The 26,121-nt window shown below is 44.4% G+C and overlaps 1 protein-coding gene across 1 annotated transcript in view; it reads left to right on the forward strand.

Annotated features, from left to right (window-relative positions):
- Nucleotides 1-26,121, forward strand: part of COL26A1 (collagen, type XXVI, alpha 1) — a 180,100-nt gene that overhangs the window by 125,827 nt on the left and 28,152 nt on the right. The window contains exons 4-5 of the mRNA XM_009319292.1: nucleotides 13,179-13,240; nucleotides 25,561-25,714. Coding sequence (XP_009317567.1) covers nucleotides 13,179-13,240; nucleotides 25,561-25,714 — 216 coding nt within the window. The remainder of the gene's footprint in view (nucleotides 1-13,178; nucleotides 13,241-25,560; nucleotides 25,715-26,121) is intronic.

Below are 26,121 nucleotides of genomic sequence, written 5' to 3' on the forward strand. Positions count from 1 at the left end.
CATTCCTTATTATTGGTCCCACCACAGGCCAGTCTTGTTTCTGGATTGTCTTTTTAAAGCGGTGATTTATTTCCTTGGTCTCTCTCCACTTTGTGCTTCAGTTTCTCCCTTGGTGGCTGTGCCCTTTTCAACTTCTGCCCTGTTCTGTGTTTGTAGAGGGCAGGAATAGTCCTGCCCCCTACACATCATGGCCCTCTGAGGAGACAAGATATTAAATTATTTTAAAAGGTGGCTTACTCCATTGCACGCTTCCGTGCACCTTTAAGGTTTCATCCAGGCAAAATCTAACTGATGCTGTTATTCTTCTGATAACTTGACAATGGGGGTTAGAGGATATTGGCTAGGGATTTTTTTGACTGTGTAAGGAATCCTGCTTATCAGCAATTTGGCCTAGGATTCTTCTAGTTGTCCTGTGTTTGAAGGTGTTTCCTGCTATGGTTTGCTCTTAGTCATTTAGCCTCCAAATGATACACTGATTTTCAGGATGTAGGCTAAACTCTTTGGAAGTATGGGGCCAGACGGCACAGCAGAGAGGTATTGCCCCTAGAGTGGTTGGGCCTTGCTCTCTGAGGTCTGGGAAGGGGAGATGACTATTCTGAAATGAACAATGAAACGTGCAGGAGGTATTCCACAACTTCCCTGGAGACTAGATAACAAAGTATGTGCAGTGTAGGGTGTACGTGGCACCACATGACATGAGGATTTTCTCTTTTTCTTTTTAGAAGGAAACATGCCAGATAAGTAGAGAACAGGTAGACTGAGGGCAGGAGCACTGTAAAATCAGCTCCTTACAACTGCAATATTCATTAACTTTGATGTAGGCAGGACCAAGAGGGAATAATGGAGAGCTAAAAATCAGGTCTGTTTTAAGTTGCAACAGAGATCTGGCTGCAGATGCTTTTCTGTCTTTTCAAGCTAAAGAAGTCAAAAATTTTCTAATGCAAGTGCCTGGATTGCTTGAATTTTGTCATGGGCTTTTTCTACCCCTTGGTGATCTGGATCCCAATACCTTGGGAGTGTCGCTCCCAGCATCTGGCCCACTGTCTTGGGCAAGGTGGGAAGGTAATACAGTATTATGCTTACATACTGGAAGTGCTTCAGTAGTGTGAGTTGCTACTGTATTTCTAGAAGGTATAGAAAAGGCTGTCTGTTTTCTGTAACACTGTGACATTCCTCGTAGGCTTATAAGCACTACAGTATAGAGAGATCCGCAGATGCTTCTGGCCGCACTCAAGACACTTTCAACCCTACCCAAGGTGGGTGTCTCTGCCTGGTGTTTCCTATTGGCTGTTTCTAAGCATTCAGGCCATCAGAAACTTTAGTTTCAGGGACTAAAGTGGAATTTAAACTATCTGAATATAGTCCTTTGTGTCAAATCAAATGATTTGTTAAAGCGAGGCCAGATTTGCGGGGAGAATCAATCTTTTTTATTAGATCAACTGATGTGGAGAAAGCAGAAAACTTTCAGGCGTATTAACCCTTCTTCTGGCCTGCGTTTGTATTACAAGAACAGAGGGACCTGTCTACCAGGGGAGACTGTGTTTTAGGATACATGTTCACACCGACTATTCCTCAACGGTCTTGGTCTGAACGCAGACATGGGTGGCATTTTTGGGCCTGCTTGTACACTTTTTGGGGGGAAAGACTTGACTCCCTCTGTGTTTAGACACTAGATGTTACTACACAACGAATAATGGGCTCTGCTCTGCAGCTGACTCATTGTGCAAGTCTGGGGCTAATTACAGAATCCCTCCATGCCTCAATTTCCATCTGTAAAATGTCACAGATGCCCACCATTCATAAATCGCTTTCAGATTTCCAGATGAGGTGCTGTGTAAGTGTAGAATAGTGTTAGTTTATACATATTGTGCTAGAGTATAATATAAAACACATGCAACAGAAGAGTCTCACAGATGTGTCTCTTTCAACTGCAAAAGGCAAGGCCTGGGCTGATGATTTAGCACCGCACTAATTGGGCTAAAATAGGAGATTGCTTTTGTACTGATGCAGTTGTCATCGTTAAAGTCCTCATTTACCAACAGTTTTTGGAGATAGCCCAGTTATTTCCTATTGAGGAAAACTGTAGCATCTTGGGTCTTGAAGCACAGCAATTTATAGCCCATTTCAATGTTTTATAGCAACCCCTACGCTGGCTGTCCTCACACTTCTGGAAGGGGACTGTTCCATTGTTTATTTTGAATGTGCATCTTGCTTGGCCTGTAGCTGCACTTAGCGCATTTTTGCTGCCTGCAACTTTTTGGGCATATCCTAATCTCAAAGCAGAGGCATTTGACTGAGTCATTTCCATTACTGGGTGTTGCATACACAGGAATCCCCATTTATTGATAAGAAAGCTGTTCCTGTGGCTGCAAGCGAACGAGTGCCTGGCAGCTGTTCAGCATTAAGTGAATTCTCAGAGTTTAAAGGATTTGTGAGCTGTGATGATTTGGGTTTGGGTGATTAACTTTGGTGAAGTGCTTGAGAGTGTCTTCCAGACACATTTCACGGAGAAGGATGAACTTAAACAGTTAAGAGATTTGATTTGTTTAAGTGCCCTCAAGTTTCCTGATTGTGCTGTTGGGTATAAACTCTCATTGTGTATGAAACCTAGGAGCTCCTTTTGACTGCAGGAGAATTGTGGTTGTTCCTTCCAGTTGCAATCTGGCCCTGTGCTTGTTTGAAAGTGCCAACATCATCCCTATTGCCAGCGGCATGATGTGGCAGCAGGCACCAGTGACTGTGCATTGAGCCTCTGAAGCTATCCTCTAGCTGTTTAATTTTAAAGCCCTGGTTGGGGCTTATTTGCCAGTTGCCTGCTGCTCAGAAGTGATTATTGATGCTGAGCTGTTGTGAGAAGAAAGTGTGGGGTTGGGGGGAATGAAGGTGTCTCTGCAGATATCCAGTTTCTTCGTGGTGTATTGCAGACAAATTGCACCGTTCTGCATTTGTCCGGTTTGGACTCACTGGCTGTTCTCCCCGTTCCTCATTAGTGCTCAGAGGGAGGGTCAAAATTCATTGTCAAATCCTCCACAGCTGTAAGAGTAACATAATATTGGGGCTGAGTGCGTGGGGTGACAGGCGTGGGAGAGAAGATTGGCTGACACCCAGCCTTACCCAATGCTTGCCATGTTCCAGGAGAAATCTCCCCGGATGCTGGGCCTTCAGTCATGGGTCTAAACTTGCCATTTAAGGCACTTTTTAGGAGAGTTTCAAGGTGGAGGCTGCTAGAACCTCAAAATGAAGCTTCTCAAACTACCAACAGCATGATGTCTCTTAGGGGACGCTTATACTATGGTGCTCATTGTTGTGTAAATATCATAAATCAGAGAAAGCGCAAATAGGCAAATTGTGAATAAAGGCTCGGTCTCACCAGAAAGTAAATGAATCCCCAAATTTGGAAGCATTTGGTGAGTTTGGGGTTAAAAATAACAGGATGCGGGAATTCTGGAAAACATTTTGGTTATGGATATCCTCTGATTTTTCATTCTAAAATGAGTTGGAAAAATAGCCTGGTGTAGCTATTTTTAAGAGTTAAAAATCTGAAACTGAAATGTGCCTGGCTAACCCCAAGTGGATATTTCTTTTACTAATTTTTCTTCATCCAGAAGTTAATAAGGAAATAACAAAAAAGGACAAACAAACAAAAACAAGTCCTTTGCACAGCCTTGTGCTAGCCACTAATTTGATGCAAGTGTCACCTTGTTCTTCACGTTATGGGGACCAGACAGATGATAGAAGGGATGCGCCAGGGCTCCTGACTTCCCAGTGTCCCTCATGTCTCAGAGAACAAAATCGCAGCTGCAGAGAAATGTGGAAGGGATTCCTCTTTCTGTTGCTCAGATCTATAAGGACCATTGCAAGGCTCTGAGGGATTTAGATAAAGGCCAACAAAGGGTAATTAGCAGAATTAGGCGGAGTAATGATCCTCAAGAGACTGACTAACTTGTAGCCTTGAACCTTTTCACTCCAGCTCTCAAGCGCTGAGTGACAGTCAGCCTTGTGCAGAGCAATGGTGTGTTGAACAAGGGCTGTGGGGTGCCGTGCAGAGCCTGGGGAAGGAGTGCAGTGTGGGGAACGGACAAACCACGGTGGGTTGAACCTGAAGCTGAAATGTTGACCTGGGAAATCAAAGATTTGCAAAAGTGCCCTTGGCACTAATAATAATAATAATACATAGTATTTTGATATTCAGGGAGGCAAATTCTTCTGAACTCAGACCGTCCTTTTCAGTTGCTTAAACTATTGTTTTCGTTATTGGTCTTCCAGCTCATTTTTTGTCTTGGCTAAAGGAAGCCAAGTGCTAAATACTCTGGATGAAGAACCACTAGTGGTTGACTGAACGTCCTAAATGTAACATGTTTATGGGTTACAGGGACTTTGTGGAGAAAGAAGGCGTCTAACCCTAGAAGGTGTCTTTAGTCCTTGCAGGTTGAAGTGTAATAAAACTCAAAGCAGGGGTAGAATTTAATGTTAGAAATCCAAACTAGAAACAAGAGGTGTATTTTCTTATACAATGGTTAACTTTGGATGCAGTTCACTAAAGAAACCTAGATTGTCTGGCTCTAGAGTGTCTTTCTGAAAGACATACTCCAGTTAAGCACACGTTGTTTGGCTCGAGACTGTGAGAGATTCTCTGACCTGTGATGCACAGGTGCAGAACCAATATTATAAGAGTCCCTCCAGACTTTATGGTGAGCCTTGATTCGAATGTTTCCTTTTGTCCTGTCTGCTTCCTTATTTCATGTTACATTACACCATATTTTGACTGCATTTTTCTCTTGATTGCTTCTCCCAGCAGGGAAAAGCAGTCTTTTCTGTGAGGGGTGTGAGACCATCTCAGTTGGAGATGAACTTTCAAGCATAGTGGGGTTCCCATGTGTGCTTGGACTGGGTTTGAAAAGTTAGCCAGGTCCCATTAAGTATCACTCCATGTCATAGATCAGGGAGTGATAGAGAGATGAGTCTGGTTCGATGATGGTGGGTATCAGGCGCTGGGTTTTGGTGTATTGAGGACTGGACCAGCTATAGGAGGAGGATGTTTTCTGTGCCCTCAGCTTCCTTGGCAGGAAGGCATGTGGGCTCCCTCCTTTTAGTCTGGGGACTCTTAATCTAGCTTGCATATAGCCCTATCTTGCTGTGAGAGGTTTGTATATACATATTGTTCATAATACCTATGTGGCTTTATTTTCTGGCTTTTTATTTGCTTTGGTGTGCTTTACAGCCATGCAGTGATACAGTGGTGAAGCAGGGGAGTAAAGGGCTCATGGGAGGGTTGTTTTGTCCAATATCAGAAGTACCGGGCACCCACATTACCACCGGCATCGCTTGGGAGCACCATGTTCAGCAGCTCCATAGACAGCAAGGCTTTAACAGACTTATGCTGGATAGGTAAAATCTTTTTTTATCATTTAATCATTTCAGTCTTCAGGCAACTATGCTGGGCTACATTAGTAAAATGTCCTTGGTGTTTCTAAAAGTAATAGATAATACATTTCTAGCAAAATGCATTGCATCAAAATCCAGTCATTCCCTGCTAAACCTTACTCTGACAGATGAAGATGGATTGAACACGGATCTCGCAACTCGTGGTTGCCTGTGAATAAATGATCATGATCTAATTCCATATGCTAACAGAGCACAGGCCTAACCGGCAAAATAGATCTTTGGCGCTGTGAAAGAGCACAAATCCCCAGGCTGAGAGCAATTATGTATAAAATTAGTTAGTGGTGTGGGAGTGTGCATGTGTGAAATTTTAAATAAAACAATGTGAGTGATGTGAGCTGTTTAAGAATAGACCTGGGTGAATAATGGAGGTTTTTTGGGTCTATTTGCCAAACCAAAAAATTGGAAAGAAAAATGATTTGGGAGAAACTGAAATGGAAATTTTTAGGTTTTTGACACAACGTAATGACTAAAATATGGGTTTGGGTCAACCCAAATTATTTCATTTGACCCAAAGTGAACTATTTAGTTTCACTTAAGACTATTTAATTAGTTCATTTCGTTTTTAATTTAGATGAGTTTTGAAGTAAATGCTATTTCAAAACTTAAGACTGAAACATGCCATTAAGAAACTATGAAAATAATTTTTAAAAAAATCTAGAGAAAATATTGCAAAAATTTAAAAAAGTACACCCATTTTTTTCACTTGAAACTATGTACCAAATTTTATGTGGGTTCTTGAATAGTAGTTGTTACTCCAAAGGTGCATTTTATAGTAAACTTTCTTTTTTGCTCAGGTTTTTTTTACAGACACTTCAAAATCACAGAATATCATGATAATGAAAAAATATTTATAGCTTATCCAGAGGAAAAAAGCCTTTTCCTGTTTAAGAAGGTAGAAGAAAGTAGACATGAAAATGAAGTATGAATATTTTACAAGCAGAAAAAGATCAGATAGCAGTTCTCATAAGAAAGGAAATTTGAGCTGCTTTTAAAAGATAGCCAGTAAAGTTAAGGGTAAGGGTTATTATAATAGAGATATGAGAGAGAGAGAGATTACAAATGGAGATATTTTGGCAGTGATCGGGGTCTCCTAGCAGAGGTGGTGAATTATCTGTAATGATGGTAAAAAGACAAAAATATTCTATAGGTGTTCTGTTTCATATTGATAGGCAGCCTAATAACTCACAATTTACAGGTGAAGATAAAACTTTCCATCCTGTAAAATCCTGATGTGAAAACTGTGGGAGACAACAAACCATCTTTGGTCAATGAGACCATCTTTAAATGCCTCTGAGCCTCCAGTTCCTTATCTGGGAAATACTTTAATTACGCTAACGGTCATGCTGAGCAGAAATGTTGTGGGGCTTTGTCAGTGCTGCTTTTGAATTTGGGATTAGAGGAACTGTGTGTTGAAAGCGAGTAGCCTACCGTTTTCAGTAGTTATTGGACCCAGAAAGGGGGCAAAAAGAAAGATGCTCTCTCTCCCTCCTCCCGCCCTCCTTCCATGTTTGCTTGTGGGTGAGACCCAGCCTCGCTCAGCCGTTTCTGTACTGCCGGAACAGAAGGGACACTGTAAGGTGCTGGTGTGTTCTGTGCGCATCCAGTCTACGCGCACTTAGGTTAGAGCATGCAATGTTTGCAATTCAGCAAGAATACAGATTTCCTCTGCAGCTGAACACACTGACATGTTGGGGAGAGGAGGGACCTAATGAGCTAGCTCTTCTTTTTTCAGTCAGGTGCCTTGGCCTGTCTATCCCAGCATCTCTGCTGTGAGAGACCCCGGCTATCTGGGGCTCTTCCCTTGCCACTGTCTTTGCCAAAAGGTGAAAATTTGCAATGCATGCAACAAGTAAATATCATGGTAGTAAACTGAGAGACTCTTGCAGCTGAGTCTTAATGATCCTACACTAAACAAAACTCAGAGAGCTTCCCCTTACAGAGAAACAGTTCTTGCTCCAGCTTACGGGGTCCTGAGCCATGGCCAGGGCGTACGATATGCCGGTAGGAGCCCTTCTCTCCCGCAGCTCTCCAGACCTTTGATTCCTGTTTGCTCTTCAGACCAGAGGCTACTGGGCGACAAAAGTGTTCCTCCTCTCCACGGTTGCTGTCAGCCCTTTGCCTTTCACATGCTCAAACCCCATTACAGAGCTACAGACATGACTGATTCTAAACAAGTACAATTAATAAAATCTATCTAGCCAACATCTGACTCTCATTAGAGGAAACGTGTTGAAAAAACAGATCCCAGGTTGGCTGTGATTTATGGCTTAGGCCTGCTATCCTTCACAAGCACTGGCGAAAGCTTTTGCAAAGGGCCAGAACATAAACTACTTAGGGAAACTCAGTATCCATGTAAAAAGGCTGGAAGGGTCAAATCAGACAAATTAAAGAGGGGTGGAGATGCAAGCCCAGACTGGCTGTCCCCTGCTGAGGGCCACCTAGGTAGGCACAGGAGATTTGTGTTCATATTTCCGCTGTGGAATTTGACTTCAACTTTCTCATGTGCCGGAGTCTGAAAGTGTCACTGGTTTGTTTTTTTTTGCTAGACTGTGTGTATGTGTGTGGCAACAAGTGGATGGAGGGGTTAGTGGTCTGGTGGTTTATCTTGTGAGTGTCCAAATGTAACATCTCTGGTGCGTAACATCTCAGGTGCTCACCGAGTTGACAGTAGAAGTTAGCTGTGCTTCTTACTTCCCTGGGAGTTTCGGGCTTCATCCTTTTCTCCTTGCAAAGAAACATGGTTGCCTGGACTAATTTAGCGGACTTCACTCATGCTCTTCCAGATTTGTTCGGAGTCTGCTCTGAACTTGGCCTGGAGAAGTGTCCACTAACTGAGAAAAGCTAGTCTCCTGCTTCCTTTGAAAGACAAAACTTTCTTCAAACTGGACCTACTCAAGTTGTGTGTTACTGATTTATAAGACAGTGCACCCTGAACCGTAACAGCGTGGTGCGTGGAGACCTGCTCTGAGTAGTCCTGATTGCGCAGCTGCTGGTGCAGAGTTAAAGCTGTTGCGTTCCCAGTGCTGTAAACATGGGCTGTTGGCGTGACCTTGATGCAGCTCTGGCTTGCTCCCCCTACCCTGGGGATAACCAAGTTTGTCCTCTTTGTGCATGTCCATTTCTGCAAAGTGTAATGGAAGTGGTGGACTTTATTAGATGGAAAGAGAAGAGCTGCCAGGCAGGTTTTATCACAGAAATCAAATATACTCATTTATTTCTCTGTATGTAACATTTGGTCATTTTTTATTCTCTGACCTTGGGTCCTTTACAGAAGAAATATTATGCTAAAAATGGATGAAAGGAAAGTAAGACTCAGAGGAGGAAAGTGCATTGTTTAAAGCCCCGAGCAGGTTGAAGCATGAGCTGCAAATGCGATTCTTATGTCCCGAAACTTGACTGTGTGCTACGCCCCATTGCATTGCAAGGTTGAAGTTTCTTGTAATGGCAAAATATGGTCTTGAAAAAAAAATGGCTGCAAAGATTTTATTTGTTTAAACAAAGGCTTTGTGATTCCAGAATTCTCTCCCCTTTCGTATGCTATAAACCACCTCCTCCGCCTCCCCTCTGAAATATGAATTTTGGAGTAATCCATCAAGAAAAAGAGAGACAGAGCCTTGATCCCTTGACTTCAGTTGAGCTGTGCAATTTATATCTACTGAAAAATTCTGCAGAGACTCTAGGTATACAAATGAGCGTGGGCTGTCAGAGCTGAGAAATGGGGCAGAGATGCCAAGAGGTTTCTTTGCTGTTTTGCACAAAACTCTGACCTGCGGCCCCATGGTGAAAGTTGGCCTGTTTTTTTTTACTCTCCTCAGTGCCACTGTGATAATTGTGCTGAAATCATTAGAGCCCCATTGGTATAAAGCCGTTATCACACCTTTCTTGTTTCGAGTGAGGAGTTTGAAGACTTGTGGGGCTTTCAGCCTTGAGCAGCTGAATTGTGCAACTATTTAATCATGAAATTATGCAAACGCTGCTCAAGCCCTGCAAAGCTGGAATGCTAAGTTAGCAAGGCACCTGAAGTCAGTCGTTCACTGCTGTAAGACGCTTGTTGTAGGAGCGTATCCTTGTGGAAGCCACAGGCTTACAGCCCGGTGCCTGTTTGCAAAGCTGCAGCGCTGGAGGCACTGGCTCAGCCTTTAATCGAAGATCGGTCAAATGTAGCAACCATTAGATCAGGGTTAAGTGGGTCACTGCTGGCACAGGGTACATGACTTGTTATTTTTCAGCATGCCGAGTCTACCACATCTCTGATACGTTAGACTTTTCTTTCCCTTCAGTTGCATTGCTTTACCCACGCAGCCGGAGAGGGGGAATGGGAGGGCGGGAAGGGAGAGGTGTGCTAGGACAGTAACAGCGAGACATTATGGAGACGGACTGGGTGTCATGCGATATGCTGGTACAGTCTCATGTTCATTATCTCAATTATTTATCCTCCCTGCTGGAACACTTCTAAAACAAATCCTACCATGTGTTTTGAGGTTGGGCTTCATAGAGTGAAATCACAGCTCCTTTCTCGGAGTTTAGCTGGAAAAATACAAATCTGCCAACTAGGAATATGAGGGAAATAAACTGTGGTTCTGTGTAGCAACAAATGATGGATTTCTGCAGATATGGAAAGCGTCTGCTCTGGAGTTCCAGGTCAGAGAGTATGTGTATTTGCCCCAACGTTATATTTGTTGCATGTGAAATAATGATGTGAGATTCTCAAGCTCGTTTTAATAAAGCAGACTGCTTTCACCCTGATCAGAAAATTCAAGTTCACAGTCCCAGGCCTTGGAACCACCAGCCATCAGGATTAGACACTAAATACTTCAGTGCATAGTAGTCAGGGAAGATACTTATTACCTTGATTTGTCACCACCATTCTCAGGCTTTCTGCAAGGACAGATAATGACCCCAGACCTTGAAGCAGCCTGGTCCCCAGTGTGTTGTGAGCGAGCTTTGAACGTAGTGTCTGTAACTGCAGCGCTGACCATTCATCTCTGTGTTTGAAAGCATCGTCCGTCTGTTGGTTAGATAAACAAATGTCAGAAGGATTTTTTGGCAGGATGACCAACAGAAGATCTTTTGCATTAGGATGTCCACTTTCTGGATTAGTTAAATGTCTTTTGGGTCCAGGCTAAGTACCTTGGGTGTGGATCTGGGTTTCCAGGCATTTCATGAAGGAAAGGATCAGAGTTCAAATCCAACTTGAGCTTAAGTAGTTCTCTTTCTGACCTGTGTTGTGTTTTCTATATGTTTCAGCAGATGTCACTGACATGAAGATGATATTAGTACAAATCTCACCATGCAGTGGCACTGCTGTTTCTTCCCCCCATCTGTCATTTTGTTCATTTAAATCTAACCTTGTGCTGCAAACACACGAGAGGGCTCTTTGAGACACTCTTCAAGAGCAGAGAGGGCTGCTGGACTAGTGCTGTTGGTACATTCTGTCCGGCAGAAACTATCAGAGTATCCTCCCCCCTGGGAGCTGGTTGATTCACCCCTGTGCAGAGGGGTAGTACAAGCCCTTTTTTATGAGCTGAACTCTCCAAAGATAGCTTAAATGATCAATCCAACTCAAATTATGCACAGAGATGGTTTTCAGACAGTTCAAGTCAGTCTCTCTAAACCTATGGGAGTTATTAATATGTGCAAGCCAGCAGAAGGGAGAATAGGACTCCATATTTTATTTGCTCTGTAACACATCTGGTACGCCTTTTGGCTCTTGGGAGCACTGGATTTATTCAGTCTTATCTTTCTATGGGGATGAGCAAGATCAAAAGCATGAAGCCGGTTACATGCAGAATGTAATTCCCTATTTTACACACCACAAGCAGATCCAGACCAAACAAGACTCACCCATTTCCTTCCCTGTGGGACAACGCACTTATGGCACTTGCGTATTCATGGGCCAAGTCAAGCCAAAAAATATTGTCCAAGATCTATTGCAGAGAATAAAAATAAACAAATATTATTTCCTGTTGGGTGAAAGAAAGTCCACGTCAGTATTGACCTGTGAGGAAATCCCTCAATCTAAGTGTTTCTGAACCATCAGATGTCTGATGCTTTGTCTGCAAAATGTTGGGTATTGTGAGGTGGAAGCTCTATGTCTAGCTCCTTTGAGAAGCTATGCAGCTCCTCATAGACAGTCAATGAGAGAATTTTTTTGGAAGGTTTATGCAGTGGATGATTGGTTGCTGTTAGCACTCAAGCAATCTTCTTAGACTGTAAATCACTAACGTGGAACAGCCAAGCTTCCTGGCCCTCTGAGCCATGCGCTAAAATCTTTGCATGGCTGAGAGCCATCAGTACATACCATGTGCTTCATAAAACTGGAAAGTGTTTGTGGATGAAGATTGGAGAGATTCCTTGGGGCTCCTTGTACAAAAGGGGACAAAGCTTCTTAGGGGGGACAGCTGAGTCCCAGGTGTCAGGGTGATGTTTAGTCAGGCCAAAACCCACATTCACCCATTTGTCCCCGTAGGTAGGCACTGGGTTTACTCAACATCCCCTGCATCAGTACAACCTCAGCCTGAGCTGCACATGGATGGTCTATTAAGGAGCTCAAGAATCACAGGTCAGCCTCCCCAGCCCTACAGAAATACCAGGATTAAATACTTCTTCTGTGGCCAGTCAGTGAAAACTGGCTCTGGCCCTTAAGGAGCCCAGAAACGCACACAGAGATGTATTTCTCCTCTGTGGGACATGAGATGGCAGTGATTCATCACCTGAATATGGATCGTTTATTCTCTGAAATACTTCATGCTGCAAGTCATTTTCCCTTTTTAAAAACTGCTGTGCTTCAGAAGTCACAATAGGTGAGTGGTCCAGTCTGGAAAGCTTCTCAGAGAGCTAGGAATGGGCAGTTCAACACTGCTGCAAAGCACTGGGAAAGTGACTGTCAGTTCAGGGCTTTATCCTCCTTCACTTGCTTTAAAATTGCTGAAATGAAAACAGAGGCAAAGCAGCAGACCTTCTGTTGACTTAAGTGATGTCCTTTGTATCAAGCAATGATTTTAAACTGTACTCAGAGCCCATTATGTTAATGTTTGTTCTTGCTAAGGCATCCTGTCAAGACCCCTTTGGTGGTTGCTACCTATCTGTTGCTTCTATGCAGCAAAGTGAGATGGAAACCACTTCATGCTGCAGCTCCGGTCTGCATCAACCTTGGGGTCTGTCTTGGATTTTCGTGCTGTCAGACAGATGATTTATTGTGGAAGTGGTAACAGGGCCTGGGAGTCCAGGAATGGAGCAGGATTCCACAGAGATGGGCATTTTGTATGTTCATTGATTTTCTCGGTATTTGACCAGGACCTAGTATAGGAAAGGGTATAGCACAGAGCTAAATGGAAGTAGTGGTTGTGCAGCCTGAAGTCCTGTGAGGTGGCAGCACGTGCCACACCAGCTTGCACCACTGGCAGAACAAGTGTCTCTGCTGGTGACAACAGGTCATGCTGGTTGGCACCATGAAAAGTCTTACAACTAATTTTTTTCTTCACCTACCTTCTACCTATTGGGAACTTGGTTTCACACTCTGCCCCACTAAACAAGCCCAAACAAGGTTCATGTGGCTGTGGCTGTTTACCTGTGCAATGGGTTTGAATACTTATTTTCCCCCCATAACTGATCTTGAGTCACTTTTCTGTGTGTCTTGGATCAAAAAAGGATCAGGGTCTGCAGGCTGAAAGCCGTGGATTAAAATGCAAAGTATGTAGAAATTTTACATCATTTTGTTTTGTTCTTTCTAGAATGCATGAACTGCACGAGACTAGCAGATATGACCGAGAGGCTAAATACACTTGAGGCCAAGGTAAGGACCTGCCTTTATTCTTCTGTTTGGCAAAAATTTCCAAGAGTTGCTGCTGAAAAAGATGTTGAGTTGGCAGCCCTGGAGAGATCAGGTGTCTGTTCTTCTGTCCACAGCGAGGAACACGCTGTGGTGGTGGCCCTGCCCCAGGGAACGAGGGCAGCGTTGCTGTGCACGTGGGCATCGCTCACCTCTGGCCTGGCTCCTTCTGCTTCCTGCACATCCTCTTCAGCTTCGCTCTGCCACACAGCTGCATCTCTGTCTCCCTTCTTCCCTGCTGTCACAAATGTGCAGCTGCTAATAAATAATAAATAGCTCATTGCTCTTGACTGGAACACGTTGGCTCAGGCTTTGCTCCAGAAACAGAGGGCAGACGGAGCTGTGTGAAAAATCTCTTGCCTTCAGCTGGTTGATAATGTGGGGATGTAAAGCAGTGATTCCCCTGGCTCAGGAAAGAAGCAGACTCCAATTCTGGTCTCTCTCACTAAAAACGCCTTGTAGAAACCTTACCAATGTAGAGTGCAAAACAGAGTAGTAATGGTATGTAGATTTTTCTAAGAATAGTTGTTCATTAGCGTGCTCTTCAAGTGCTATCCAGTCTTGCTTTTTTATCCCTTTTCTGAAAGATGGGAGGGTTTCATGCATGGTTTAGTGGAGACAAATGTTAAGGGGAGACCTACAAGTTGTGGGGGTGTTTTCTGCAAATTGTCTTAATTTCTACCTACTGGGATTCAGATAAGTTGTTCCAGTCTAGCAACAAAACAGCTGAATCAGTCTGTCCACTTTGAGCTGTGGTCCCCCCTGTGACAGCCCAGTCCTGGCTGTTAGATATGGTGCTTTGGTCCCTTTAAGGCATTGCGCTGCTGTTACTATTCATTAACTGCTGGTTATCAATGACATAAAAGCATTTGGGGAGAAACCTTTGTGGAGGGGGGGTGTGGATGCGTGGTGTTTTTGAGGCCAGTGCATGATATTATGGTAATTTGGGAATTGTCTGTGCTGAAATGGAGTGAGCAATGTTGTCTGGAACTTCCTCAAAGCCTTCACAGTTGTATTTCACTTAGAGGAAAATGAAGGGGTGGGGGGAATGAAATTCTGGGGAGCAGAATTGTTCGAGTGAAAACAACTGTTGTAGTGCAAAGGACAAAGATGAGCTGGATTGTTTTTCCAAGCAGCAGGACCTGGCAGGTGGGTGTTCTTTGGCAGCGAGGAGCTGGAGGCGTTTGGAGAGGAGAGAGGGGCTGGTGACTGACCTCTGCGTGTGCAGTCCCGAATCCAAGTAAGACATGGGACCAGCCTCAGAGAGATGTAAATCAGCCCTCCCATGCTCATCCCGTAGCCAGCTGTACCTTCCTTCGCTTTCCAGGGCTTTCTGTATTTGGCTCACTGGGAAATGATAACCAAAGACTGTCCTGACATCAGAGCATCAGTGCTCTGCTGGCTTGTGCTGCTCAGCACTTGTGTTGGGTAGCAAAGCGTAAGACGCTAATGGCAACCTCAGGCGGGGCCCTGGCAGGACTTCATGGAAGAGGAAGGAGGTCCTACCTACCCAAATCCCCTCGAGAAGTCTTAGCCCAAGAGTGAAACTGCACCCAGGTCAGTGGGTTTGTCTTACAGATATGAAGCTGGTTTAAATTGGGTGACACTCCCATCACCTGAAAGCAATCTGCTCTCTGGTGTTGGCGTCAACTGCCAGATACCCACGGTATTTGGGAAGTGCTGCCTGCTTGCCTACTGCATGGGAGCTCTAGTGAAGGCAGGAGCCTGTTGTCTCCTACTCTAACCTAGGATACTTGTGCAGGAACTGGCATTTGTCTCCTGACTGGCAAACCTGACATGCTGTCCTTAGGAAATGCTTCCTATGTTGGCAGCCATATGGCTGCAACCTGCTCTGTGTTCAGGAGGGAGCACTGCGTCACCATCAACAAACACAGTGTTGATGGCTGGAGATTTCGTAGTCTTGCAGACCTTCCGACATGAGGAACAGGGAGGCGAATGCCTGCAAAGTTCAGTGCCAAGATGTAGCTAGCCAGACCCTGGAGATGATACCTGAAGGATTTTGGTACTGCCTCAGTCCCAGCCATAGCCAAGACCACACCACCTCCTCTCTGCCTTCTTGGGAGTGGGGCTTTGGGTAACTTGATTCTTGTCAGCTCTTGATCTTGGGCATAGTGCGTCATGTCTCTGTTTTAGTGCTGCAGTGAGGCAGTTTGTGTTGTTGCTGTGATGGCTTTCCTTCTGCGTTTACTATGCTCCCACAGAGACCCAAGTTGGGAGCAAAGCTCATCAAAGGGTTTACTTTTACACAGGGAAATGAGTTATTTCTTTCTATTGTGAAGTACTAAAGCCCATATCTCTGCAAGGGTGCCTTCTGCAGCACAGCCCAGCAATGTCATTATCAATCTTTTGGATTCCACTTAGTTTGAAAAGCTGTGGGTGCTGTGCAAAAATTGATTGTAGCAATTAAATGGAGAGTGAAGCAACATTACCCGAATGCTGGTGCTGTTCGCAAGAGAAATATGCTGATTCACCCTTTTTTCAAGGTTAATTTAAGTTCAGTTTGATCTATGTAGCAATGTCATGACCTCAGTTGTTGTTATTCAGTAATAGCTAGCACCATTAAAAGGTGCTTGAATTTGTTTAGTATTGTCTGTATTCCTGCTCTGGATTTTGGAGGAAGATTTCTATTTTGCTGGATGATCGGGATGTGAAGTTGTCTCTGAGCTCTCCAGACTGTTGTCTTGTAATGTCTTATTTCACCACAACAACAGCCTGAAGCTGGTCGGAGGAAGACAGGAGCCATGGGATGGGCACACACATCCCTTACCAGTGTTGGCGACTGATCCCCCCGATTTTTGGTGTCTTGTTCTGCCGAAGCAGATGTGGAAGTTCATCCTTCCTATGAGCGGAGATGGATTTTCCTGCCACAGTCCTGCTCCTTCTGGAGACAGCTGAAGTTGAGGAGCTTTGCTGCTTTTGCTCTTTTGAATTTCAGCCCGGCGTGACCATGGTGAGCTCAGGGAATGGCAAAGGGTAAGATCAGCCAGCTCAGCAGAGCCAGCCAGCTTCAAGCAGGTCAGGCCATTGGCACCTGCTGTAAGGGCTTTTGAGGCATGTGGAGCCTGTGTAGACTTGTTACAAGTACTACAAGGTCCAATGGTGAGAGCAAATGTGTGGAAAGCTACCTCTGAAGGCACTGTGGACCTGGGCAGATCGGTGCTAGGTGAGAAGTTTTGCTTTAATAGAGTAGGTTAGAGACAAGCAAAAAACAATCTCTTCCTCACACCTCTGCAATGGGGACAAGGAGCCAAAACCCTTTCTTGGTTATGGCCAAGGATATGTAAAGTGCATGTTTGTCCTCCAGTGGCTGTGAAAGGCAAGTTAAGGAAACTTAAACTCAGTCATGGAAGAAGATGATACAAGACTCTGGTTTCTTCTTTCTCCACTCTTCTTCTACAGGCTTTTATAGCTGTCCCCCTGAAAAACGGGGATATAACCAGGAATGGTCTCATCTTTCTTATTACAAGGATGAGTTGGTTTATCCAACTTGTAAGATCAGTGTCCAAATGAGGTAATAAAAGTAACCCTCTGATTTTTGTAATATGAGAGTTGGATCAGAAAGCAAGAAGCAAGAATAAACACAGAGCAAATGGAATGAAGAATGACTCATTAGAGACTGGTGCTTATAGAGCCCTTGGGGAGGAGAGAGACTCTGAGACATGGCTGAACCATGCAGCAGAACAAACTCTTCATGTGTCTCATGCTTCCCTTAACGCTGCTCTAGGTTGTCCTTGTGGCTGTAGGAGATGTTTCTGCAGGAGAGGAGATGAAAGGAGATGGAATCAGGTTCCATCCTCGTCTTCCCTGTTTCGAGTTACCCTGTCATCTCCCAAGGATGGAGTTGGCCTGTTCTATTTGCTTGATACCAGACCCATTTGGGTGCCAGAGATTTGAAAGCTTGATTGATGGTGTTGAGCTTGAAATGTACAGGCCATGGCAATCTACGTCAGGGAGGATGGTGTTGAGTCTGGGGTCAAGGACAAGAAAGTGTGCAGGCCAGAAGAAAACTATCCCCTCCCCAAGCCCCAACATGCCAAACCTTACTTCTCTCCCATGACATCTTACTTGACATCACTACAGCACCCCCTGACCCTGCGGGGAGGCTCATTGGTGGGAGGGCAGAATGAACCCTGCTTTTATTTCATATGAAAGGTTTCTCCTTAGGCCAGCATGGCTTCTTAGTGGGAAGAGTGTACAGCCCTTCCTTTCTGAATTTCCTGAGCCTGACGCTGCCCTCCTGTGTTACAGGACTAAGCCCAGACAAACTCCACCAAAGCTCAAGAGAGCTGCAGTGTCAGGAGAGAGGGGCACCGCTGCCCACAGCAGGCAGTGCTAGCAGGAAAGCAGGCAGCTGCATAAAAATTTCTGCTCATTTTGTTAGCCCAGTTTCTTTTAATAAACTCCACCACAGAGCTATGGGCAGTGCTATATTAGTCCCAGCTTTTGGTTGGAGCTTGAGTGCAGCATTTGATCTGAGTTGATATAACCCAGTCTTATCTCCTGACACTGCGTTTGAGAAGATCGTGGCATTTCACTTACAGCTTTAATGCAGGGAGATAACGTTGCATATCTAGTGTCTGATTGATTCATTGTGTGATTGATAAATGACATGCATATTTTTCGCATGAAAACAGTCCTTGTAATGTGATTCTCCATACAGAAGATTCTGAAAGGTTTTAAAGAAAATCTTTGTATTGTGCGCAGAGTTTGATCAATACATTGCTATTTATATGAAATCACCCCATTTATTTAGAACGGATTACCTCACAACACCTTCACTACCCTGTGTCTTTTGATTATGAAGGACCATTACTCGGGGTTTTAATGTAATCATAGTATGAAATGTTTCTATATCTCCCCCTTCTTCCAAGCAGCTACATGAAATACTGGCAGCTGTCTGGGATGTTTTATGGGGTTTGTCTTTTCTTTCTCCGATAGACAATAAAACAATTTTCTGTTGTAGTGAAGAAATATTTGGAAAATAGAAAATGTTTCAAGGTACTGTGACATGGCCAAGAGATTGGGAGGGAAACCCCAGTTGCTTGGCTGTGAGGCTGCTGCTGGTCCTACAGAGAGTGGACATTAGTGGTTGCTTGATATTTCAAGGACTTTCATGGATTTTCCATGTTGCGTATGTGATTGTGACTAGCAGTTATTTATTTTCTTTCTGTTCCGAACAGGAAGGTGGCTTACCTAATCTCTAAGGTTTCCTAATGACCTTGTGCAGAATCTGCTTCTCCAGCTCCAGTAATGCATTGAATTTAAGGAGTATTTGGGCTATTTCACAGGTAGCTGTATAATAACCATCTGGTTTCTAGTAGCAATAACAAACTTAAATCAATCCCTGTAAAATTTTTGATTTAATGCTGAGTTTCTGTAGGTCAGTTAATGTAACATGTCCCTAAGAATAAAATGTAGCTTCCTAACTGATTTTTACAAGGGGGAACCATGAACCAAAACTGGGTGGGCAAACCAAATTTTATATCAATGTTCATATCTGAACTTTGCATCTATCTCATTGGCCTCATTTTCTAGTCAGCAATAATCATGCTTATGGTTAGGACACTTGAAGCAGTTTGGGTACTGGCCTTTCTCTCATTTGGGCACGCTTCCGTCTTTCAGAATGACAGTTAAAATCCTTTCGTTCTCAAGTCTAGTAATTGTTGGATCTTATTTCTTATCACTGTTGGATTGAAGGAGCAATCTGTCCCCTAAGACTGTTCCATGTGTTTGGCAAATGCTGTAAATCATTCGCCAGAACCACAAAAAGGCTTTAAAGACCTCCTCCTCTACCATCCCCTCCCACAAAGTCTTTTAGTTACAAGTTTGGCATTTTTCGTCAAATAGATTTATTTTCATAAAATAACTTTGAAAAATTCTGTTTTCCTATGACATGCAACTTAATTTGCCAAGCAAATCCTATGTCTGCATTAGGAAATGCTTTTGGTGTGTTTAATACCTGGGAACATTGTTTACAAGCTTTGTTTTTTAAGGGAAATACTTTTGTGGACAAAAAGTAAGTTTCGGCAAGGGAGGTATGTGAGGAGCCTAAGGGATGTAAGTGCTCAGATCCTTTGGTAATCCCACACCCAAACATGCAAAGTTCCACTTGATTCTTAATCAGAAATTCTAGTGGAGCTTCACAAGGGAAGTATGATCATAAGAGAAAAATGACTTTGGGTCCTTTTTTTCAGCTTGCACCAAGGCGAGCCAGGAAAGGACCAAGCCCCTTATCTTTTCCAGTTGTGCTGCTCTCTTCTTGCAGCTTTTCATTTAGAGTCTAGTGGAGGAGGAGAGCACGCAAGGCATCTCAGCCTGTTTGAGCTAGCTGATGTGAATCTCTCAGCCAGAGTTGAGGGCTCCTCACCTGGTGAGAAGCAGAGAGCTGATCTCAAAGCCATTGCTGAGAACAGATGTTACTTTGTCACGACTGAGTTCATCTCAGGCTGCCCTGGCTCCGTATCCATAGCACTGCTACATCCGCAGCAGGTGACAAGCAATAAGTTGGGCAGCGAGGAATGATGTGATTTTGAGGGTGGAAGGTTATAGCTCCGATGTATTTTTATCAGGTGTTTTAAAGTAATGGCGGGGAATCTGATTTCACTCTGAGCTCCTTTGTGTCCTTTACTCTGCAATGAGCTCTTAGCACGGCATTGAAGGATTGCTGGATCCTTTCCACATCTAGCTTCTTCCCCTGGCTCTAACACTTCGGCGTGCCAGTGATGGCAGGCTGCATGGGCTCACAGCAGCAGAGGTAAATCTCCAATGTGTAGCAATATCAGAGAAGCTCCCCAGGTGCCTCAGAGTGCAGTGACCCAGTAAGACCACTGCCAGTCCTTCCCTCACTGCTGCTCTCTCAAGCAAAGCCTTGATGGTCTGATGGTCTGCTGAAGATTGCCTGCGTATCATCTAAACTAGTAGGCTAGCCTGTGCTTCTGTGTCTGCTCTGATTCCCCCCCAGAAGATACCTGCTGATGAAACAGTCACTTTTTGCATCCTCTTTTTTGGAAATCCTGTAAAACTGTACAAAACCCCAAATACCTTTGCAGAAAGAGCATGAACTGCGCTACCTGTGGATTGGCAGAAGCCTTTGGTCCACATTTCTGTCTTCCATGCAATAGCTGATGACATAAACCTTACCTTTTGGTCTACATTGGGTCACTACAATGACATCAGCTATTGCTCCCCACATAATTTATCAATATAACAAAAACTCCTCCATGCACTAATTATCTTGTCCCCTTTGGCCAAAGCCTCTAGGATGTAATAAGGATGAAGTCACCCAGGTTCTTTCTGGGCACCTGGTTCATCAGATTTTAGTGGACGCTTACTGAATGTCTTTTGGCTTTTGAAACCAAGCAATTGCGTCTGTGTTGGAGCCTTGCGTTCACAGGTTTCGTATGGCTGCAAGAGAGATACCGTTCTGCATCAGATTTTGTAAAACTCCCTGTTTAGCTCTGTGTCTTGATGAATGATTAAAAAACTCTTCTATTTTGCCAAATAATTTGCTATAAAGAAAGATTTGTCCAACAAGTTATGCAATTACCATTATTAATCAGCTTGCATCTTTACAAGATCAAGGGAATCTTGTTTTACACTGGAATTTTTAGTTGATGGGCTAGATTCATGCAGTTTCTTTCCCTCCTCTTTAGAGAGGGATGGAGGGGAGTTAATTCCGCCAATGCTTCAAGAGACCAAATATCCCCTGTTTATTAATTAATAATATCCATCTGGATTATGTCAAATGATTCCCTCTGCATTTCCATGGATTTTTATCCAAAGAAAAAGCATTCTGAGCCCTGTTGTATCAATTTTGAAATCTTTGGAAGCCCGGCTGTTCTTTCCTTGTTTCTAGCACCTACTAGTTACAGGACATCAGGAATGCAAGCGGAGGACGGATGATAGGAGGAGGCTGTGTTTGTGAAATCTTCTTTTGATGTGTGGGAACAACCAAAATAAGGTTCTTGAAAGCAACTACAAGCCAAAAAAAGTCCTCTGACACTGAACATCTCAAGAAGATGAAAACCTTCCTCCCATTTCCATTGTCCCTGGCCTGAGCTTTTGATCTGACGCAAGAAATGTGGTATGTGTCTGAAGTTTAGAAAGTTTATGCTGGCAAATAGAAAAGGGGGAGGTGGGTTGAGTAAGCTGGGACTGAGCTTCAGGCACATAACACTAATGTCCCCGCTGAGGGCCCTACACATGAGCAGGCCCCACAGTGAATAGCCAGGCTTTGAGGCACAGAGGAAGACCAAGCGCCAAATCCTATACAGAGGTGAGCCTGGTGGCTCTGCAGGACTCAAAAGACCCAGGGGTGAGTTTTGCTGGCAATAACCTCTGGTGCTGGCCTGCAAGCTCCTTGGCCAGTGCAGTGCATCATCCCTCCTGCGTTCCCTTCGCGTTCACACGCCGTCTCCTACGTCGGGCCTGTCTCCTGCTGCGGTGTTGGCAGGAGACGCGACCCCATTTCAGTTCTTTCCAGCTTTCTGACCCAGTTCAGCTGCGTCTGAGAGGTGGGGTCTGGAAACCAGAGACAAGCCCTCATGCCGGCGGGACCTCTGTTGCCAGAAGCTCCAGTTCAGCGTGTCCATTTAGGCTCAGATTTGACTTTCTGCTCCCATGCATGCAAAAAGACAAAAGCCCAAGTGTTTTGCAGAGTTGAGGCCATCCTTCACCTTGTGCAACGCAGCGCAAACTGGGGAGGAAAGGCCTTCGTGTCTTCTGCAGGGATCTGCCCTCCTGGCAACACAGGCAGCAACCACAGCTGCTCTTCAGCTGGTTCTCTGTGCCTGCTCTGGTTGGTTGGGTAACTAACATTACCCATGACATCAAGACATATTTCATTTATATGGCGGCATTAGGATGTTTTCTGCCTCCGTTCTTCATGGAGGCATAACTTTAGCGTTGGAAGTGGTAATAGCGACAGAGGTGGGCACTTCTTGCAATGAGGATTTCCAATCAAAACCACACGTTCTTCTTCATTTGGTGTTATCCCTCTCTCTATCTCGACCTTATTGACTAGAAAATACCAAGACTTTAATACTGAGACTTTAATACATTGCACATTTTGCTAATTTGCTTTCTGGCTGTGAGCCTCTGTGGTATCATTTTCCAGCAGTTTACTCAGAGGGCTAGAAACTTTCTTTTTTTGTTTAATGAAAGTGGGAATTCTCCTCGAGTCCCTTGACTACGGCAATGGCAGCCTTAAGAAAAACAGAACGTGACAGAAAATAGATGAATGGCTCCAGTGCTATTGCAATAATGCGTAAGGACCCCGTTTGTGCTGTGCTAGCTCATGAGAGGACATTCCTTGTTGAAAAAACTGTGTATAGTTTGAGCTTTTGAATGTGACTAAATCCCTCGTGCGTTTCCTTCTTTAGTTTGGCTCTGTGGATCTCCTCTCTTCTTTCTACTTTATTTCTTTTGGGCACTTCTTCAGTCCTAATCATAAAAACTAGAATTTCTCAGCAATTTCAAGGCTGGAGAATTCCTGACCTCTATCATTTTGTGCCCAGGGAAAATAAACTTGTTACTATGGTTTGAGCCTTAATGACTGCTAAGTATATATAGTCAATTTGTAAAAGAGCATACTGGATTATTCTGTGCATGCCTTTAAATCTTTTACAGCGTTTATCAGCAGAGCACTCATTTAAAACATGTTGTTTTAATGAAAAGGATACCATTGCCACTGTTTTGTGTTGATTATGTGGTAACATATTTATATTATCACCCATAAAAATGATTTGGAGCTCTTCCACTCCAGATGCAACCTTCGGCAGAGCTGTGCTAGTGCCGCTCGTGCCGCCCAGGAGGGCCCCGGACCCCTGCAGTTTGCTGGTCTCTGACCATTGCTGCTATTGATTTAATATCATCTCTTCCCACAGCACTGCTGGGCTGCGGCAGAATACTGTCCAAGACAGCCCTTGTCGGTCCCTTCCTCACAGCAGGAGAATCCTAACGCTGCCCTGGCTGTAGCCCCTCTAATTTGCCACCTCCAGGATTAGTTTTGCCTCTGTTGCTGAGTACGCTTTAGCAACATCCAGGTGTTTTGCTGGGGAAGTAAGAGGGTAATATAGTAGTATAAAGCGATTCAGAAAAGGTCTTCAATGCACACTTGAGTCCCGTGTCAGTGGGAATTAAGCACGATTATGGTAAGGCACGTGCTTAAGTGTTTGTTGAACTGATAGCATATTCCCTTGAAAGTCTGACAAATAAATCACTGGGCAGAAGCACAGAAATGCAAGAGACAGACTGAACTGATTCCTTCCTTGCCTGGCGTCAGAGAAGCCTGTTGAATAAAAGCATTGTGACCTGGTTCCCTTTTGCTTTCTTATTACTCAGAAAGCAAGACTGTGGATCCATGAATAAAGATCCTTGCAATAAAGGAAGAATTTTGCTTGTTTGCAACAGCTGAGGTTCAGTTCCCTTGCACTTAACCTAGCTCCCAGTTTAATTAGTTTCTGATTCACCCCTGTCAGGCCAGTGCATTCTGCAGGAAGTTCATCATTTCTGGCACTGCTGCAATACTGGCTCTCACCATGCCTTGCAATAAATAAGTGATAAACCTTGTAATAATTGCAAGTTAAAAACAAACAAGTGGAGCCAAGTCACTCTCATTTATAATTGCAGTGTGACTTCATTATGTAAAGACAACACAGCATGTAAAAGCTGAAACTTCTAGGGATTTAGTGGAAAGTTTGAGCCATATTCTCTTTTATTTCCCTTATCCCTGAATCAGTATTTGCTTAGGTGGTTTCCAAACAGGAAGAGACAGTGCTGTAATAAACCACAGTGTTGCACTCCTCAAACAAATTTCCCGTGTAGCTTTGTGCTTAGAAAGCAGACTTTGCTGGAGATGCTGGATGCTTGGATCAAAACTCTTGTTCTGGAAACCTCAGCCCTGCTCCTGCCTTATGGGCATCCTGCATCCATCCTAGGCAGGCAGCTTTGCCAGGGATCGGTCCAGCTGCCAGGTGAGCGGCAGGGTTGCTGCTGCATCCCAGGCATGGCTAATGCAGGGGCTGCCGACCCTTTGGCTGCCCCACTGGGAAAGTGGGTGTTGCCCTTGGCCTCTGTTTAGCTTCTCTCTAGCAACTGAGGTAAAATCCATTTGCAGCAGAGCACGTGGGCTTGGCACTCCAAGTCAGTGCTCCCAGTGGGTTTGTAATTGAAGGGGTAGTCAGGCTTTTTCGAAAGAAATCTGTAGACTACTTTGTTATGCCACCCTCGCTTAGTGGCTGGGAAGGCAAGGGGAATGAAGCATTTAGATTAAAATAGAAAAAAAATTATTTTTTCCTTAAAATCCTAATTTTGTGGAAACTTTAATTAAAAATGTTGATTATAAAGTGCAATGAATGTTACCCTGGACTTCACTTTAATGGAGTTTGTCAGTGGGCAGAGTCCACCTGGGTCCTCCATCCCTCTGCTTCTTGTGGGCGGTTAGGTTTTTTGCAGCCATGTTAAAGACTAACTTCCAGTTTCATACGGGCCACCAGTGGCCAGGGGAGCGCAGCTTGATGAACAGTGGTCTAAATCATACAGGGAAAATGGGGTCATTTTGCCAAGGAGCTTATCTTGTAAATGGCCCAAAGAGCTCAGGGACACATATTGGGATGTGGATTTATTTGAAGGTAGCGTGTTTACAAGGTGTAGAAACAGTTGTGAGTTTTAATAATATCCTATTACTTCTAAGTAGAGCCCTTTGAGGAAATTGCCTACCTTTTTTTATTCACTCCAAAATTAAAGCACTTCAGCTCTTTAAAAGCTCCGTGTTCTCCATCTTCTTTAATTTGGTCAGCATTTGTACTTTGACTTGCAACCAAGACTTTTCCTGAGGCACCTCAGTTTGCTACCCTGGGCATCCCACAGCCCTTCACCTTATACCAGCTTTCAGTAATTTCTGGCCTGATGACTCTGGATTTCAACATGTAACCTTGCAGTGAAAGCTCTGGTCCCTGGTTTCATGTTTCTCACCAGGGAGACAATCCCATGTGAGGCTGAGTCTCTCTGCAAGCAGTGAAGCCCTCTCCAAGGAGGGCATGTCCAGGACCCACTTGCAACTTAACACAGCAGCTTGCTACACTGATTACTGCCACTGCCCAAAAAACCAATAGAGCTTTAACACCAAAAGGCTGCGGTCTGTGATGCAGAGTTATCCACAGCTCCTGCTGGCAAGGAGAGGAGCTTCAAGACCTCTCAGGATTGAGACCACGTATGAAACCATCCCGCTGACCTTGTTTGCCTTCCCTGTGTCCCCTGTCTAGATCCTTCTGCTCGAGGCTGCGGAGCGAAGCCCGCCGTTGGAAAACAACCTGCCAATCACTGGGACAACGGCCACGTGGTACGACGATTTGCTACCAGATGCCTTTCCCCTGCTAAATCCCGGGACTGTCCTGAGGAAAACAGTGGGATCTGTTGGTAAGCATAGCCTGCTCTTCACCAAATCTCCCACTCTACATACATGATTCTTGTAGGGTATCTAAAAAGAAGGCCGTACCAGTCTGCTGTAGGATTGGAAGCTGCAGGGGAGAGGGGTTGGAGGGAAATGCTGGCAGCTCCTTCCCTCTGCTCTGTAAAGGAGAAGAGGGTTAAGATTTTCAGATGGACAATCCCTCTCTTTTTTTGTGGGCACGTTTGCTGCCATGTGTTTGATCCAGCAGGGAGCTGTCGATGGGAGTGGCCGCACTTGGGCTGTGTGGTGCTGCCTGATGAGCGCGGGGCAGGCAGCCTTGCTGGCATGAGTGGCTCCGTGTCTGCACTTTGCTTTGCACCCTCAGCAGGGACACCATAGCTTTGGTTTTTGCAAATGCTCGCTGTAAGATGGG

Source organism: Pygoscelis adeliae, unplaced genomic scaffold, assembly GCF_000699105.1.
Source record: "Pygoscelis adeliae isolate BGI_AS28 unplaced genomic scaffold, ASM69910v1 Scaffold282, whole genome shotgun sequence".
NCBI lineage: Eukaryota > Metazoa > Chordata > Aves > Sphenisciformes > Spheniscidae > Pygoscelis > Pygoscelis adeliae.